The 19,314-nt window shown below is 37.6% G+C and overlaps 1 protein-coding gene across 1 annotated transcript in view; it reads right to left on the bottom strand.

Annotated features, from left to right (window-relative positions):
* SH3YL1 (SH3 and SYLF domain containing 1) overlaps positions 1 to 19,314 on the bottom strand; it is a gene marked incomplete at its 5' end in the record, with an annotated part of 46,827 nt that overhangs the window by 25,520 nt on the left and 1,993 nt on the right. The window contains 5 exons of the mRNA XM_086869220.1: positions 72 to 200; positions 3,315 to 3,427; positions 5,997 to 6,061; positions 6,549 to 6,662; positions 7,518 to 7,628. Coding sequence (XP_086725346.1) covers positions 72 to 200; positions 3,315 to 3,427; positions 5,997 to 6,061; positions 6,549 to 6,662; positions 7,518 to 7,628 — 532 coding nt within the window. The remainder of the gene's footprint in view (positions 1 to 71; positions 201 to 3,314; positions 3,428 to 5,996; positions 6,062 to 6,548; positions 6,663 to 7,517; positions 7,629 to 19,314) is intronic.

The following is a 19,314-nucleotide window of genomic DNA, read 5'->3' as shown; positions in this document are numbered from 1 at the left end:
CAAAGTGAATGTGTCCTAGTTAATTGCCACCATGCTTTCACTGAACCTTTCAGATATTTAAGAGAGCTTACTTGCGATTTGTTTCCTTCCTTTCAATTAAACAGGTTCCTTCCAGAGATACGCCTGCGAACAGTCCTCGAGATTTGCAATATGTATAGACAGCAGCAGAGCTTCTCAGGGCAACATCCCCTTCCAAATTTCTAGAAGGAAAAGGTTTTTGTTGATATTCTTCAATACAGTTTTGTACTATGAACAGCAATTGTCTTTTTCTTTTTTTAATCCTTCTTTTTTTTTTGTCCTTTTTTTCAAACAGAATCACAGAACAACACTGCCTCATAAGAATGCTCCCCGTTAGGTCTCTGAGAGACTGGACTCTTCATGGTTTTGACTCAAAACAATCAAGGAGGCTCCAGGATGATTTGCTGAGGCCAGGTTTGCATCCTTTGAGGGGAGGTGAGCTTGGTGTGCAAGATTCACGTAAAACAGAGGGGGAGGCTGCAAGCCAGGCTTTTGGGCTGATGAGGCAAATCCTGCAAGGGGGGATGGCACAAAGGTAATTGTTCTCCCTTAGACAAATCCCAATCTCTTCCCCAGGGAAGGTCTGATGAGGCATAATTGACGCAATGTATTGACAAAAGAGGCAGCTGTCATGTCTGAGAAGCGATCATAAACTATCAAAGATCCCCAAAGCGCCTCAGGCTGATTCCTGTGGCCTTGCACCAAAGGGCTGAAAGTGATGCAAAGGGATGCCAACAGATCAGAGCCTGTGGCAAGAGACAGTGTCAAACTTCCCAATCAGGGGAGGTACCTGGGTGCTCCCAATAAGCCTGAACATATCCATACAATATACATCCATATACATATAATCTAAGCTTCGTAGAACCCTCACCACCAAGAAAATCAGGAGAATCAACAGAACACTGACAGGTTCTCCTCAGTCTGTCCTTCTGTCACTCTTTCACTCTCCCTCTTCCTCTTTTGCTATTTCTTTCTCTCTCTCTCCCCCACTCACATTTACTGTTAAATAAAATCCATACTATTGACTTCAGCATATAGTCTCACTTACATCTTATTTGGGCAGAGGCATCTCTGTAATAATTTTAATAACTGGATCTTAACAGCCTCCTTTGAAAACAGTTAAGCCACACTTTAATCACATTTTAAAATTATCTGATTATGTTTGGACTGATGACAGAAATTCTATTCAATATTTCCAAATCCTCCTAGACTTTACGGTCAGCACAAAACACTTTGAGTAAGGCCTTACTGGACCTCAACAGATTTGTAAGATTATAGTATTTGTCCTTCACAGGATCATATAATATTTTAGGTTAAAAGACAGTCATCTCAAAATGGATATAACATCAAATTGAAAGCAGTTTGCTCTGGATGTTGTCCAGCCAGTTTTTGAAGAATTCTAGGTTTATAATTCCATAGACACTCTGAGTAACCTGTATCAGCACTTAATTTTAATCATGTCAATTTTTTTTTCTCATATCCAGTCAGAATCTTCCTTGTCTTGATATATGACTCCTACTTCTCATTGTTTTGCCATGCACCTCTCTAAAGAACTGGGGTCTGTCTTGGTGATGCCCTGTTGGGAATGCAGACTCAGGTCTTCTCTTTTTCAGGTTCAATAAGCTGAGCTCCCCCAGCCTCGTTGTTCACATGCTGCATTTCCCTGGCCATTTAGGTAGTGGTTCCCTGCACACACTCAGGTTTATAAACAACTTTCTGCAGGGTTAAAACTCAACACAATATTCTAGTCATGGTCTATGAAACTTCAAGTAAAGGTGAACAATCACTTCCCTTATCTACTGGCTACAGACCCGTTGGTGCAACCTCCGACACTGTTCACTGCTTTTTCTGTCAGGAATTAGCTGCTGGCTTAGCCCCACTGCCCACCAGGATCCCAGCACTTTCTCCATAGGGAAGCTGCTCAGTCTAGTAGGGGGTTCACCCAACTAGGAATGCAGAACTTTACACTTGTCCTTGTTTAATTTCATGAGGTTTTGTGTTGGATCTTTACACTCTGTAAGTCCATTTTTCTCTAATGGTGGCCCTACCCTGAAATGCATTGGCTGCACCCTCTGGTATGGAGTCGTCCACAAATTGAAGAGGATATTTTGCAAGTGCTCCTCTAGGCCATTGATAAAAACACCAAGCAGGAGAGGTCCTAGAAGAGTCTCCTGTGGAATTCCAAAGAAATCTGGCTTCAAACTTCAATATGAACCATTTACCACTGCTCTTCTAACCTGATGATCGGGTTCTTCGCCTGTTTCCTCGTCTCCCCATTCTGACAACTATGTCCCAGCTTGAACACAGAGATGTTGCACGACAGTGTACTAAATGCCTCTGTAGGGCACATGACATTCTCTGCCCTTCCCTGATCCACAGATCTCTCCCTCTTCTGTGCAGTAAGTATCATCCTTTTATTTTGTTAGAAAAGTTAAAAACTTCACCATCATAAAAAAAAAAAAAAGCCATAAGGAGGCATATGTTCCATAAGCAGAGTCTAAGGCAGCTGTGCTTGGTAAGCCTGGAGAACAGAAGACTTGGCCCAAACCTAGCAGCAGGTTTCAAGTATCTATGGAGAGGTAATCAAGAGTATGAAGCCAGGCTCTTTATAGCAGCATACAGAGGAAAAATAAAATACTGTTGACGTAAATAGAAAGAAGAAATACTTTGACTGGATGTCAGGCAGGAGAGCTGAACAGTAGAGCAGGTTGCCCAGAGAACCAAGCAGCCTCCCTTATTGTGGATTCTCAAGATCCAACTGGAAAAAAGGACTGAGTGACCTGATCTGAAGTCGTAGTAGAATTTGCTTGGAACAGGAGGTTGGAGTAGCAGTCTTGCAAGGCTCATTTTCAAGTAAAATTATTTCACCTCATCCTTCAAAGTAAACAGGCTTAACCACTTAAAGGTTTAAAAGAAATTATTTGGTGTAGTTTTTATTTAAATTTATTTAAATTTATTTAATGTTGGGAAAATCTGTGGTAACAGAAAGCACACACTCATATGTTACTAAAAATCATATCTATCAGGCACAGAAGCACCTGTGGTCTTCATTGAGCCTAGCCAAGCAGTCTCCTGCAAAAAGAGAGCAAATCTCAGAATACTTTCCTTCTACCAATAAATTACTTAATCAGGAAAGAAGAAAAAAAGAACAAAAAAAGTGATTAGCAAGAACAAAATGGTCCAGTCAGCATATAGCTTGCCCAGGTTATTCTATAACATATAAAAAAATTCCACATCAATATGGCTTTTAAAAATTATCTTCCATATATGCTTTATTAGGAAAACATATCACCCACCTCCCCAGAGGTCCAATTGCCACAGTCAGATTTCCTCCAAGTGTAAGATTCCCTCCTTTGGCAAAAGCTTCTACTGCTCTTTCATGATTCAGTATTATCACTAAGTCTGAGACCTATAAAATATCAGATAAAAGTGCTACACTTTTTAAGAAGAAAGAACAGCACAGGAGATGATCTTCCTTTCTTGTAAAGGATTATTTTGAAATAGCTTTCATGACAAAGTTGATTCTTTTTCTGCAAGGTATTTTGAATAAAAAATCCTTTCAACTACTTTTTTAATCAAATTTGACTGATTTTTTTCAAAGTGCTGATATGGTCAGTATGTGATAAACAAGAGATATAAGAGAAACTCTATGTTAATTCAAAATTCCTAATTGAGAATTTCTTATTTTCTATGGCTTATACAAACAATTATGAAGGCACATTTTCAGATGTGAATCATTTAGATCCTTTAATAATTAAACTAATAAAGGCAAGACAGAACTTACTAAACGAAAATTCCTGTCCAAAGAATTAAAAGCAAAAAGGATAAAGGTGCTATTGATAAAATTTTATTTTCATGACAGGAGTTTTATATATCTGTGTACATGTATATGAATTATTAACTTTTTAAGACTTGGATATGAGATTTAGTTAGTTGCTTCAAGAACCTATTAAATCTAATAATTGAAGAGGTAGCAATATACCCAAGGACTACTGCACCTGATCTTTCATCTGATGGACTTGACTGAAAGCCAGGTTCAGAAAATAACTTTCAACTTACCCCAAATTCCAAACAGTGACAGCAGGGAATACAAGAGGAAATACCAGATTATTTGCAAAACAAGGCTGGCCTAGAAGTATTACACAGAGCACAAGAGAAGTCTTTGTTATTAGCCCCCTGGAAACCTCCACCCCATCCCAAAAAAGACAGCTACAGGAGCAGTTTGTGAATTATCCAGGGATGGACGAAGAATGTATTTCAGGATACTGCTTCCTCCTCTTACCCAGTAAGAGGATGAATTCATTGTTAAAGATAAGCAAATCCATAGCGAGAAAACCTTCAAGGAAAGCATTTATATGAATTTTAAAACTGGTCTTTAATTTGAGATACCAAATTACTGTGACTTCTGAAGCCTGTAATCTCCTTGTTACTTAAAAGCATTGATAAGTACCACTACAACTATGTCAACTATCATCTCTCCTACAGGAATAAATTTCACCTAGTTTCTAAAACATCTAAGTTTATACAGGACTAGAAGAATGCTGAAATGGGACTCTGGGCTCCTAAGTCACTCAGGTATTTCTGAATAACATATATTTTCTAGAAGAAATAAAAAAGATTGTATTATAATAATGTCAGTAAGGAAACAGCATTTTGTAAACTGACTAAAATTTCAAATGAAGGGCACAGTATTACTCAGAAAAAAATTACTCTCACAAACAGCTTCTATATTGAAATTATTTGATTCAGTATCAATAGGAAATGTCTACATTATCTAAAATATCAGGTGGGGATGATTAAAAGAAAATTTTCATAGATTAATCAAGACACATAAAGAGGCTTAAAATAAAGACAATAGCAAACAAATCCCACAACAAAACAAACACTGGGGCTCAAACGTTATAATGCATTCAGATCCTGTAGTCATGAAAACCAATGAAAATCTGTTATAAAAATTAATGATTTTGTATTCACATCATCCTTTAAAAAGTGCATGCAATAATGCCTGAGATCACACAGTGAACAATGAGTAGAGAATAAAATATTGATCTGTTGCTCAATATGTGAGTGCTGGCTGACTGGCCAGGATAGGGACAGCTGGCTAGCTGTAGATGTACGGGGGTTGGCAGAGATCACCAAGATCAGCTGTACATGGGTTCTTCTGAAGAGCAGAACACCCATTGCAAGAGATCTTGTTGGCAGCGTAATGTTACTCTGCTTTCTTTGGGAATCAGCAGAACAGAAGCTAAACAAAGAGAAGGATGAATCTGGAGGCTAGGGAGAGGAAGCAGAGGAAAGATGAAAACATGCAAGTGTGAAGGAGCTGTGAGGAAGAAGAAGTGGGAAGCAGAGTTAGAGTGCTGTCAGGGCTCAGCTCACAAGGGTTTCCCTAAATATGTTGGGAGTCCTTTACTCAAGTATTTCTGCTGGCTGGAACTGGCTCCTTTTCTACAGTATTCCTTCAGAAGCAGCATCACCAGTTTTGGTGCTTTCAAACTGAAAGGTCATGTCAGGAACCACAAGTGTGAGTGGGAAATGTGTTAAGTACAGCAACATTAAGTGGAGTCCATTTTACTCCAACTGAAGTTCTTTACACTGTTTCTCGCCAGATGGAGTCCCTGTGCCCTTTAGTAAAGCATTTGACACAGTATTAAGTATAGGATGCCTTTTCAATTAACTTCAATTGTCTTATATGGGAACACTGACAGGCGGCTCTTTATAAGTGAAAAATTCAGCTAGCAAAGAGAAATCAAGGAAATTAGTGTCATGTCACTTCTTTTTATCTAAATGTCTTCTAGCAATTTGACTGATGGGAACAAAATCCCTCTTTTTTTTGTCTTGCATAAATGGATTTCATAATAATATTTTTGTACATAAAAGCAGATTCTACTATCTCACTAACATTTAGATCTTTTACGATTTATTTTAATTTCTTGCAAAAAAAGTTACCAACAAGTATATCAAATGCAAAACCATACCTCAATTCCAATTTCAAATCCACCACCAAGACCAGCAATTCCTATTGCAGAGGGAGCAGACCAGGCTGTCATGTAACACAAGATAAATTTACATATATTACAAGCAATACTCATTTTATTATTGCAGTTAAAAAAATGCTAACAAATTCTTTATTTAAAACTATGTTCAAAACCGCTACAATAGAATCATGACTATAATGCTTCATCCTACAGAAAAGGATTTAAGAAATACAAACCCTCATGATCTAAACAATTCCTTGTTACAAGTTATTTATCATATACTTCTTCATAATCAGATATAATCAATTTTTCTAATGAATTTTATACTATGTACTTTTGTATTTCATCCTTTTCCACAAAGATACTGAAAACATTTACATTTGATCAAACAAAAGTACAAAGATTTGAAAACAGCTTTCACATCAAACACAGTCACCTATTTGCCTGACTCATCGCACATCTCCCGTTTTATGCTGTGAAAGAATAATGAAAAAATGTATTTTTATCTCTTTTAATTCTCTCATGAAGTACAAAAGGAAAATATCCACTTACTTCCATTAGGAAGACGAGCTAATACAATTCCACTTCCACCTCGAGCAGTGACCAAAAATCCAGCTTTGATAACAGACAAAACTGCAAGACCTTTGGCTTTAGCTATTACATGAGCTGAAACAGCAAAATTGTTTATTCAAGACCTCATAAGAGAAGTTCTAAGAGAAGGGGAAAACAAAACTCAACATTTAACAAGTATGAACACAAGAGTCAAATAATCAAAGCAAAAGCTTAAAGAAAACTGCAAAAAAAGTTGAAGTGATCATGATGCCTCCACCACAGAGAACCTCAAACCTAGCTGCAGGTCACATTAACCTGTGACAATCCATGCACTGCCACAACTGCTTCACCTGTTCTGATTAGCTTGTATAGAATTAGTTTTAGTGCCACACACTTTGTGTGAGCACCCTTGGCAAGATAAACAAATAACAGGCAGTAAATAGCTGACAACTATGCCTCCACCTGGAAGACACTAGGAAAAACACAGAGTAACAACTGCAAAAATAAAGATAACAGTGGCAAATAAGAATGCTGAACCAGTATCAAAAAGAAAAGCACACTGATTTCTTTGCTTCAACTTATTTTCATCTAGCTAATTCTGATCAACACAGTTATTCAAGAGCTAGAGCTACTATTCCAGGTTCTCTCTTAATAACATACATTTACAGGGTTGAGCATGAGACAGTCCATCCATCCTGGGGGAAGCCTTGCAGGGCAGGTACCTTGTAGCAGTAAACATTCAAAAGATCTCCCAGTAAGTAACATCTGCCAAGAATACAGCAAACTGAAGCCTTTTATTTAATATTTTCAAAGTTTTTGAAATATTTTCAAAGAAGTTGTGGCACCCAAAATTTTCATTCATCTCTAAGTTGTGGTCAGTGAAAACAGAGGGAATTGGTAAAGACAGCATGAGTGCAACACAGGGAGCACTGAAGGTTTCAGCTGAATCAAAGCATTTTCTTTACTCACGTGGTATGATTTTATCTGGTCCATTTCTGGAAGTTATTTCTGTAAATTCTCGTAGTATTTTAGCTGCCTTTTTAGCTTCTGACTTCAGGTTGGAAGGTATAGGGTTGTTCACTGTAAAACATGAAAGAAATAATGGTCAGTTTAGGATATCTCATATAAAAAAAACCAGTATCATTTGTATGGGAAAAGTGGTTCTTTACAAATACAAAGTAAATCAAATTAACTCAGAACAAATGAATATAAGAAGTTATCTTCTGCATCAGATTCACATTTTGTTTCTGATAGTTTTAACTGAAGATACCAATTAATAAAACACACAAGCCTGATTCCTGTATGTTATCTCTTTCTCTTGCATGAGTTCAGAATCCACACTGGTAACAGCAGGGGTGTTTCACATCCTTAGTTGTTCCTGTCACTATTTATTTATACATTTGCCTTTTTAAATCTGCTGATACTCTGCCATTGGAATTCCTGCAGCAGCAGTTCACCTCCTACTTAAAGAAATATGTGCTCTATTTTCAATTAATCTACTAGTTACTAGCTCAAGTCTCACAAGTTCTAGTGAATACCTAATGCATTCAACTTATCTACTACCTTCATGCTTTTACAAATAGTCAAAGCCCCCAGCCTGCTCCACTCTTTCAGGAGTCTCAGTCTTCTTAGTCTCTCCTCAGGGTAGTTGCTCCATCATTGACCACTCTAATTGCTCTTCTCTACACCACCATCAACTCTGCTGTCCTTCAAACAGCAGAGCAACTGGCAACTGCTGACTCATGAACATTAAAAATTTCACATCTCTTCAGGACTCTTCTCTTACAGAGCTAAACATGTGGCATGTTCTGAAAGTGAGCAAAATTCTGTTTCAGACCAAATAATTTCCTTTACAGATCTACTTCCTGTTGAAGGTTTTATCAGGATTTTCTTTCCAATGTGATCTAACATAAGTCACTCACGTATTTCAACTGAGGAAAAAACAGATTAGAGATAAGTTATGTTTACTTCATAAAGCTTCAGAGTAGCAAACATACAAAATCTTGAAATCTACTCTCCAAACCAATAAGATCATAAAGTCTACGGAAGTGTGTTTATTCCATTTTGATCCACCAGATCTGCTGTCACTAGTTAACAACTAGACAGAATCGAGTATTATAAATTATTAGTATTTTCCAACATTATAAATACCATTTTATGCAAGAATAGTAATGTTTCACTTGTACATTTGCAAAAAAAGAAGCCCTAGTGAAGTTAAAGAGACAGGAATTAGTCTTGATTGTTCCATCTACTAAAATCCCTCAGAGCTACTTAAAGTATTCTTGTTTTCTGGTCTGGTCATAACAACACTCACTATTTCCAAGTTTATCAGAACCAAACTATCCAGGTAACACATTAATATATTGCCAGATCAAAGATGCATCTAGTCTCACATCACATCTCTGAAAAAAACTAGTGACAGCATTTCCATAAAATTCTACTGTTCCTAAATTCACAAACGTATAAAAAAAGACTGTGCATAGAGAAAAAACATTCAGTCAAAAGTGGACTATTTTTTAAATTTACATTCTCTGAATATTCATTCATCTCTTCACTCTGGGCAACATTTCCACCCAAAACCAAGAAGGTGAGGACTAAATGCATTTTGAGGTTACATCAATGAAGTTTAGAGAGCAATTCAGCTCAGACCAAGTGAAGTGCATAGCAGCAAGTCAGCCAGGTTTTTGCCCAGGCTCTGTTGACTAGAAGATGATAGATCTTCATTTTTCGAAGAGATGAATACTCCTGTAGTATGTTCTCCAGGCAAGAAGGAAGATTCCAAGAATGAGATTTTGACAGCTGAATGTCTGGATTAGTGCTTTCTGAGACAGCCTGCAGCAACATCTGGCTTTGGTTAAGATGTAGCAGGTACAACCTTGGAGAGTCTGAAGTGACATCATTCATCAGAAAGCTGTCCAGAAATATCTGTCTCTCTGGGAACAAAAGGAAATGTATAGAATGCAACAGACTCAAAACTTCTCTTTTAGAAGAGAACTCTCTTCTCTTTGCAGAAAATTAAGATAACAGTCAAGACCCTGAGCATGAAAGGATAGGAGAAGGTGAAGCTCTAAGATCTCAGGATATTTTGAAAAGTTCTTGGCATGTGAATTTTCTCTGACTGTTACAGTACTAAAATTGTCAAACTGCTTGCAGGAGTTTTGAACATGCATTTCTTCTGTGGCTGGAAGGCTTCCCCAGGCTGGAACCTGGCTACATGGCAAGAGGAGAGGCCAGTGTAACTCAAATAAAACATGAACTCACGATTGCTTTCGGTAGATTAACAACCTGGGGTGGAGCAAATGTTTCCATTACTTCTGATGTTTGTACTTCACACTGTATTTTCAAGGTCACGGGGCAAACATGACCAGCATGTTGTAAGAGAAAAACAAGATTTCTGCTTTTGTACAGAGATAAATGGAGGCAGTCTCAAAAAGCATACTGCAACAACAGTCTTCTCAAGAAGGTGCAAAGAATAAAGCCAGCATATTATAATTTGTAAATAATCATCAACATTGTAATACACAGTGCATGTCCATTTCCAAACTCAGGTGAACAATTCTAGGAAAGTTTATATTATATATAAACTTACATAGAATCACATAACTATGTATTATATAATTATGTTATATATATGTTATATACATTGTATGTATATATATATGTTATATAACTATATAATTATAAAATTATATGTACGTGTTTATTCAATGTAAGTATGTAAGTTTTCACTTAAGATACTTTATAAGTCTAGAGGTCTGGGAAGGGTCACCTGCCCAGTCTATCCAAAATACACACTTCATGGTACTTCATTTTTCTCATGCTTCAGTAAGATTAGACTGTGATAAAATGGATAGTTATGTGCCTAACCATGCAGGACTTCTAGCAAAGTGATCAAGAAAATGATCACATGATCAATTAAAATAAGACCTATACACTGGAGATAAAAAAACATTGGGGAGTCACAAAACATTACTGAGCAAAAACAAGCATTATCCAGCTTCTAGATTAGAGAAATAAAATCAACTTCTCCTCTCATACTTTTCTTCCTTGTTTACCCAATGCATTCCCTCCTCCCCTTTGCTTCTCACTGGCTAATCTCAGACTTTAGAGAAACATCTCCAATTATTCTTCCTACTACTAAAATGTAAAAAAAAACCAAAACAAAAACAAACAAACAAAAAAAACCAGCTTGTGTTTCATACAGATTAGAACTCCCTCAACTAAATCCATTGAGAAAATGAGGTGTTTTCAGACCTGAAAGTCTGCAAATAGGATGAATAGTGTGGGGAAAAAATATAAAATCATATTACAGTTTTTGTAAGCAGTTGCAGATTTCAGATTCAGAATTGCTTCAGAAAGATTTGATGGTTACCACAAAAAACTGTGTGCATGTCACTGTGCATGTAGGAGCTACTAATTAATTGAAGACTTAATTAATTCAAAGCTGAACTTCAGGAACAGGTAAAGTAGTACTGTTACTACCTCACTGTTCCTTCACCTCTCAATACATATCTGGTTGCTCAGAGCAACCTGCTCTAGTCAAAGGTGTCCCTGTCCCTATTGCAGGAGGTGTTGGATTAGATGTCCTCTTTCCTTCTAGCCCAAACCATTCTATGACTTTCCTGCACAATGATTCAAAAACCTGCATTCCAAAATACAAACTTTGCACAGAAAAATAGCATTAGTTAATCAAATTAAAAATTAGGTATTTCCACTCTAACCTTTCTAAGAGGTATTTGTTTGTTTTTTTGTTTTTGGTGCCACATAGTGTGGGGTACCTTTATCACCAGGGAATGGACAAATTGAGGAGACAGTCATCTAACTGTATACTACCACAGCAAGCACAGGAAAGCTTAACTTCCCATCCTCAAACCAACATTAGCAACTTCACTTTCTCCCCATATCACTTGTTTCATGCATTATTATTTCTTCTGCATTCCTTAGGTAGTTACAGGAATTCACTCCTCCATTATCCCTTGCTTTTTCCCTTCCTGCCACAGACTGAAGTAATGAAGGATTATTTTTCTGGAGTAAGACACAGCAGGTGGATTTGACAACAGCATTTTGCCAGTTTACGTTGCATGTGGCTAGACTTGTGCACTTTCAGAAGCTAAGAAATGGGTGATATTTCTAAAGCACATTCTAAAGAAATACAGAGAGGGGAAAAGGAAAGAAAAAAAGAAAGAGGTTGAACATGGCAAAGCTGCAGAGATCAAAGCTACACCTTGTAGAGAAAGGCTGCAAGTAAGATTTTCATTTAGACAGTAGAAGGTATGAAAATTAAAGTGACATTAATTGGCAAGCAAACATGGCACAGAGATTTTAACAGTGGGCCAGATGAATAAGCCTGATTAAACAATTTCATGCTGCAAACCAACACAGTTACTGGAAGTAGTAACCATGATTCTTTCCACAGTAGCTCACTTTGAGTTCCTTTATTTATTTCCATAACGTTGTGTAGATACTAAAGAACTGGTGGGATGCCTACAGGAGCCTTGAGGAACTGATGACTTGGTTAAAAAAAAAAAAAAAATCACAAACAAATCCACACTCTGACCTCAATTATGTATAATTTGATGACTGATAAGGCCTGGCTGGACTCCCATTTTGGAAGCAGCAGAAAAAATAGAGCATTTTTATCACCACGGAAAGGGGGAAGCTTGACTCTCCCTCTTGGGCTGTGCCACATTCAGGATTTTGTTGGCAGAGTTCAGGATTACATACGGACAGAGTCAACAATCAACACTGAAAAGACAAAGTTTAATGGTTCTATATATTGTGTATATATGGTATGGCTGAGGCCTGACTCTTACCATATAATTTTAGATCAATCAATTTCATAAAATTTTGTCCAAAGGCAAAGTAAATTATTTTTTTTTAGTAAAAAGACCCTAATAAATCAAAAATAGCACAAATATGCCAGACAATTCAAAAGCATTCACGTTAAAAAAAAGGACACGGAGGTTTGCACTATGAAACAGTGGCATTTGTCCAAAAATACAATAGAAATAAAATAAGTGTTATAGTAAAGGCAGAGGAGTAAATTTTGCTTCTATTTATTTTATTCACTCTACAAACAGACTTGTAAGTGGGATTTCTGTGACCTCAAAAATTATTTCAACTTCTGTTCATCTGTCAAATTATTCTCTTCTCCCTCAAGCTTGCCTTAGAATTTGGACTATAAAATTAGTTCCTTAGAAACTCATTTAATATCGCAAGTCTATTGAAAAAAATCATATAGACATATCTGCTTTTTAACAAAAATACTGTATGAAATATTTAGACATAAGCAGAATTTCCGTGTTCAGTTTACACCATCGCTAACGTACGTAATAACCCTGTAGCACTGTCTTCACTATTAGCATATAAGTATGCATATCTAATTTTCTGTTTTGTATTCAAGCACTGCTCAGGAAAGAGGTAACCAGGAGCAATAAGACAATAATATCTATCAGGAGGATACACTGACTGATGGATTTGGAATGCCGTGACCAGTGAATGCTCAGCTGGGAGCAAGCTTCATTTGCACTCCTGCTCGTTGTTGAAAGGAGAAGATATTGAGCATATGTGAGTCAGCAACACAAACCCCATGGGGGAATATCACACCAAAATTGATTAACTGCTTAATTTGTAAGCTGATGAGGCAAGTGCGTCAGCCTCTAATTTACATTCTGACTAACAGAAATAATTTGCTGGCTGAACATTTGGTGAAATTATCTGAGCAAGGTGCATTAAAGAATAAATAAAGCCTTTTTACTTAAAAACTATAACTAATTCTGATACAATCAAAATTATGCTGAATATGAACAGATGAAATAAAGCCTAGTGGCATTACGAGAACCCAAACATCAAAAGTACAGTTTCAAAGAATGGATGACAAAGGGGAGACAAAGACTCGCATGCAGATTTCACACATATGTTGCTCACGTATGCTTGAGCTTTGAAGTATTTGGTAAAAAGTGGTTTAGTGGGGTTTTTTGGCTACAAAAAGAAGAAAAAACAATGACAAATACCTCTATGACAGGTAAACCAGGACAGAGCCACAAACAATAATTCAGTCTTTGCTTTCATTTCACTAAAAAGTTCAGAAAAAGCACAAGAATACATTAAGGCATAGCTGATTTGCAAATACCCAAGATTACATCAGGAACATCAATGCTAAAAGGCTTATATGAACAGAGAACATTCAAAATTAGGAACATTCATAAACATGAAAACTCGCATAGGCAGGAAAAGTTAAAGAAAAACACTCTAATGGGAAGGAGAAACCAGAAAAACAAGACTGTGCAGCACTGGAAAAGGGCCTAAACAAGAAATTTCAATTTGGCACTACAATTAAAGAGATTAATGCAATTTTGGTTTCACAAATGCGTAACAACATGATACTGTGGTAGCCAGCTCCAGCCTTGGGATTCACCTGGTACTTGGAATTCCTTGAATAGCATGCCAGATGTGCATCGTAAGCATTTTGCGCAGACAAAGAAAAAGTGATGCAATACAGAGATGTGGATGACGAGCAGCAGCCTATGCTAAACATGTCTCTCTTTAGCATAGCGTCTCCATTTACAATTTCCAACACTTGAAGCCAATGACAGAAAGCAAAGAATCCAGGTTAATGAAATGTCAAGAAAAGATCCGTGGAGTTCAAGGAAATAGTGGAGTAAGTAGAAAGAAGAGGATGTTAAAAAATAAAGGCAATAACAACCCTCTTTAGTTGAATGCCAGAGCCTGAGCTCCTTACTCCCGGTTTGGAACCAACCAAGCAGATACTGTTTCCTCAAGACTCCAAGAACCATGAGCAAGGAAAGGCTCAGAACGTACACTTTGAACATCCTGGTTATGGTATAGGCAAGGAGTCTACGAAAGCAGTAGTAGAGAATGAGAAAGCATTACTGACACATTGGTTAGCTAATGAGCAAGGTTGTACAATTCTGACATAGGCAACTTGAGAACAGCAAAGGAGACAAGAAAATACATCAGTGCAAGGTGATGGAAGCAGAGCTGAAAAGAAAAACAGGGTCTCTGTACAGTGAAGATTTGCACTTTACTCATGTATTTCTACCATGATCTTTATCACCTGAATTCCTGAAGTTTGACCAGCTTCCATGCTTCACTGCTCATCAACAACACTGATGTGAGAAATCAGGGATCTGTCAGTGACAGTATGAGCTATGGTAGGGTACAAGTACTACAGCAAGCACTACATGGCCTTGAAGAGTGTCAGCTGAGCTGCACTGGAAGATTCTGTGTGCTTTCACAACCCTAATGGTTTTTATACAGAGAATCAATGTAACTACACTTTCCTCCTTCCCCACCCTGGATTACAAATTGTTTACTGGATGGCATTGCATTAAACTGGTCCTGGTAGTGGTGAGAGAGGCAGAACAGACCAGAAAGGTCTGCAGAACCTGCAGCTGACAGCATACAGAAATCAAGGAGTTGGAAGTATTTTAATGTTTACCTAAGACAGATGGAAATATACTCCGTCCAAACAGTCCAGCAAAAGTAGAAAAGTAAAAAATAAAGCTAAAAATGAAAAAAACCCTCCTCTTATCCATGATAAAACCAGCCTGTTAGCCTGTTTTTCCTTGTTTTACCTGCAATAACCTGCTAAAGTTAGCTGTTGATGACAGCCTGTGACCAGAAAAAAACCCATGAGCATACTGAAGTTACAACTAAATTCAGCCTTCAAGAACTCAAATACGCAAAAGGAATGACACATATCAGAAGATAGAACTTTCTCTAAAAGAAAAACAGCCCAACAATTTTATATTTCAAAGAGGAGAATCTCAGACATTGCTATCAATATAGAAAGCCGAGATATTTACAGAATTTCGAAGATTTTTTTTTAATGAAGAACATTATAATAAAAAATTATAATAGAATTTGTGAGGCTTATATTTCCACAATTACACATATTCATACATTTAAATCACAGCAATTTGTGTGGAGGGAGGACTAACAAATGCCATTAATACTTTTCAAAACCTTTATGCAAACTTGCATTACATCTGTATGGTTATTGCGAGACAGCAAAGGAGTCAGACAGCAAGAAGTAACACAGGCATCTACATTTGGACTTTGGCATGCAAATACACAGTATGAAATCAACCCAAAATACAAAGAACCACAAGTCTTTACTGAAAAAAAAGAACCATTTTAAATACAGAAGGTCTTTCATTGATAGAAATGAAGTAATGGAGATAGTTGATCAGATTTCTTCCTTTGTTCTCATCTCTAGAAGACTGTAGGTTTGAGTTTTGAGAGGTTTTTGTGTGTGCGTTTCTAAGGGTTTTTTTTTAATATATCACTATGAGTTATGGAAATTAAAATACTTCTGAAGATAACTCAAAGGAAGCCAGAATCATCAGAAGCACGTAAAGGTGGTAACTGTAAACCTGGAGAGGCAAGCCATCTCACCCCAACGTGCATGTGCTCTATGTCTACCATGAGCTGGTACTCTAGGACGAGCAACTCTTCACAGCCTTTATTAGAGAAACACAGAATGGCTTCTGTTGGAAGGGATCTGAAAGATTATCCAGTTCCAGCCCCTTGTAATGGGCAGGGACACCTTCTCCTAGACTAGGTTGCTCAAAGTCCCACCCAGTGTGGCCATGAACACTTCCACAGACGAGGCATCCACAGCTCATCTGGGCAACCTGTTCCCAGTGCCCCACTACCCTCACAGTAAAGAATGCATTCATAATATGCAATTTATATCTCCCCTCTTTTAGTTTAAAATTGCTACCCCTTGTTCTACCACTACCTATCTGTGTACAAAGTCTCCTTTTAGGCATCACCTCTCTCCCTGGACATGTCTCTTCTCCACTCTAAACAAACAGAGCTTTCTCAGCCTGTCTCCATAGGAGAGGTGCTTCCTCCCTTTGATCAACTCTGTTGCCCTCCTCTGAATTTGCTCCAACAGGTCTACATCTGACCTGTGCTAAAAACTCCAGAGCTGGATGCAGCACTCCAGGTGGTCTCATGAGAGCAGAGCAGAGGAATCCCAACCCTTGCCCTGCTGCCCATGCTGCTTTGGATGCAGCCCAGGGTGCAGTTGGGTTTTCTGGGCTGCAGATGTGCATATTGCCACATTGCCAACTCATGTTCAGCATCTGCCTGCCAGAACCTCCAAGTCCTTCTCAGAGTGCTGTTCTCAGTGAGTTCCTCTCCCAGTCCATAGCCGTATATGGGACTGCCTTGAGCCAGGTGTTGAACTTCATGAGGTTCTCGTGGTACCACCTCTCAAGATTGTCCAGGTCCCTCTCGGTGGCATCCCATCCTTGTTGTATCAATGGCAGTGCTCACCTTCATGCCATCAGCAAACTTGCTGAGGATAAGCACTGAAGTTACACAGGTTTAAGGCTTTCTACAGTGACTTTTTAAAGGAATAAGTAAACTTCATGGTCAAATTTTTAGGCTGTTGTCCTCTAAGCAAAGGTATTTTGTAAACTCAGGCTTACAGAGATAGAAATTGAGATGTTAGCTGATGACATTTTGGAAAGCAAAGCAAAATTTATTTGAAACGCCATAATTACATAAAATAACACATCCAAAACAAGCTTAGGCCCTGACATAAATTAAATGGCATGAAATGTGATAAAAGTAATAATGATTGTTAGCTGTATCAGTGTGACTTGTCACGTATAGTGTCCAAAAGCATAAAAGATTTTTGGTCAGCTCTAGTGTTTACAAGCTGCCTTTTCAAAACTTGCAACCATTATGCATGCACTTCTAGACCTTGGGAGCTCAATATTTTTCACATGAAATATTCCTTTTGTTAATGCTAAAATCACCCTACAACATGTGAAAAACCCATGCCCTGTTTCATTGTGGCATAATTTTTATAACTTTCTTATAACTTTTCTCCAAAGAGAGGAAAGAGCTTAACTAATTCAAACACAAAGTTGATGACTTTGTAATTTTACGTGGTATCGGACCTCAGTCTCACATTGAACTATTTCCTTGAGAAAAGTCAAGGAAAAAAAGCCCTGTAATACAGAGCTTCTTGCATTATCAAAAGCATTTGACAAGTTGGGTTCCCAGCAGTTTTTCCACTGAAGTCAGCTTGGAGAAAATTCTAATTAGAGATGCAGAATTTCCTCTCATCTCCTTTTCTGATGAAAGCTGGAATACATGACGGTAAAATGATAGTGACAAAGCTGAACAACATATATTAAAGAAAAATATATTCCCCTTGTAGATGCATGATGTTTCAACTAGGTGATGTTCCTTATTTCTAAGGAACTGTGGTGTGTGAAGACAGTTGGTACCTGCCTGAGGCACAGAGGATTTATTCCAAAAAGCACATTAGACATCTCTTCAGCTGCACAGGAGGCAGAGTAGTGGAATACCTGTAGCTAAAAGTCTGCAGAGATTCCTACAACATTTACCAATTACAAGAATATTAAAATCCCAAGTCCACAGTCCTACAACCAAGTTGTAGCCTTTGCACTAGAAGAAAGGACATGCACAAGTGTCATGAGGAAGAAATCACTCAATTTGTGCAAAAAGAATCATAAAACATCATTTTCAAGAATATAGAGACAGTGACATGCTCTAAAACATGTATGAAAGGCACAGTTATGCTAGGGGTTGTCTAAGATTCATGTCTGAACTCTAGCAAGAATTTGTACTACAAGAATTGCAGGCTTTGGCTCCAAATATGCCGCCACACCTATCTACCCTACACCCATGCCCTAGGATGCTCTCCACTTGAAACCCTTTTAGCAAGTTTTTCATAATAATAGCGCTTACTATAATACGTTGGATGTGTAAACAATTGTCATCAAAGGGGTCTTACCCACCAAGATAAATAGCACGACTGAAGCTAAGTCAGAACTACAAATTCAGATCTACCTGTCTCATGTCCTCTTAATACAGGAGTTGGTATGTGAAATTTAGACGGGGGGGTAAGGGGAAAATTCAAAAGAGAATCCTAATTTTGACTTGTTAACTGTATTTTAATCATGAAGAAAAAACTTCAAGGCAACCCAAGCAGACTAACGTTATTACCCTTTGCACATGAAAGCTTTAACTAAAACAAGGCTGTTTTTATACAAAAATCCTAAACAAACATCTTGTTTATCCTCTCACCAAGGCCAGAAGTACAGAGAGAATAAAAATATAAGATGAAACCCAGATGTGCAGTACACAACAGCCTCTTTGCTACCATGAAAAAATATTAACTACCTAACAAAACACAGATTCTACTTATTTCCCAATGAAAATACTTAACACTTCTGTTAAGAAAACTGTCACTATGTGCATGGATCAATCTAAATCACCAATTCCCCCAACTAATTAATTCCTACAATTAATCACACAAGAAACATTTCTTCAAGCTAAAAGGAATAAACATTTAAAAAGTGAAGGTGCTTGATATTTATTAATCAAAAATTAGAAGAGCCCTAGTTCTGCCTAAGTTCTTAAATTGTCTTGTTCACAAGAGCATTTCTTCTCCACTAAGTCATATAAGTTATCCTTCATAACAGCCCTGCATTACAGGCTCTTTTACAACAATGCAATAACTGTTTCAAAAGCCCCCAAAATAAGGAGAGCTTATTGCATGAGAAAGTATAATTCTTAATGGTGAGAAACCGTGACACAATGCAAAGGACAACACTAAATTCTGTCACAGTCCATTTCAAAGGTATGAAGTTGCCATTAGCTGAAGAAAGCAAAAACTGGCTCTCTCTTCCACTGCTGAGGGATGAAAATGACAGAATCATTTAGGCTGGAAAACACCTCTGAGATCATCAAGTCC

The sequence above is a fragment of the Cyanistes caeruleus genome, chromosome 2 (assembly GCF_971803275.1).
Source record: "Cyanistes caeruleus chromosome 2, bCyaCae1.hap1.1, whole genome shotgun sequence".
Classification (NCBI taxonomy): domain Eukaryota; kingdom Metazoa; phylum Chordata; class Aves; order Passeriformes; family Paridae; genus Cyanistes; species Cyanistes caeruleus.
This window is presented reverse-complemented; position numbering and strand designations above follow the sequence as displayed.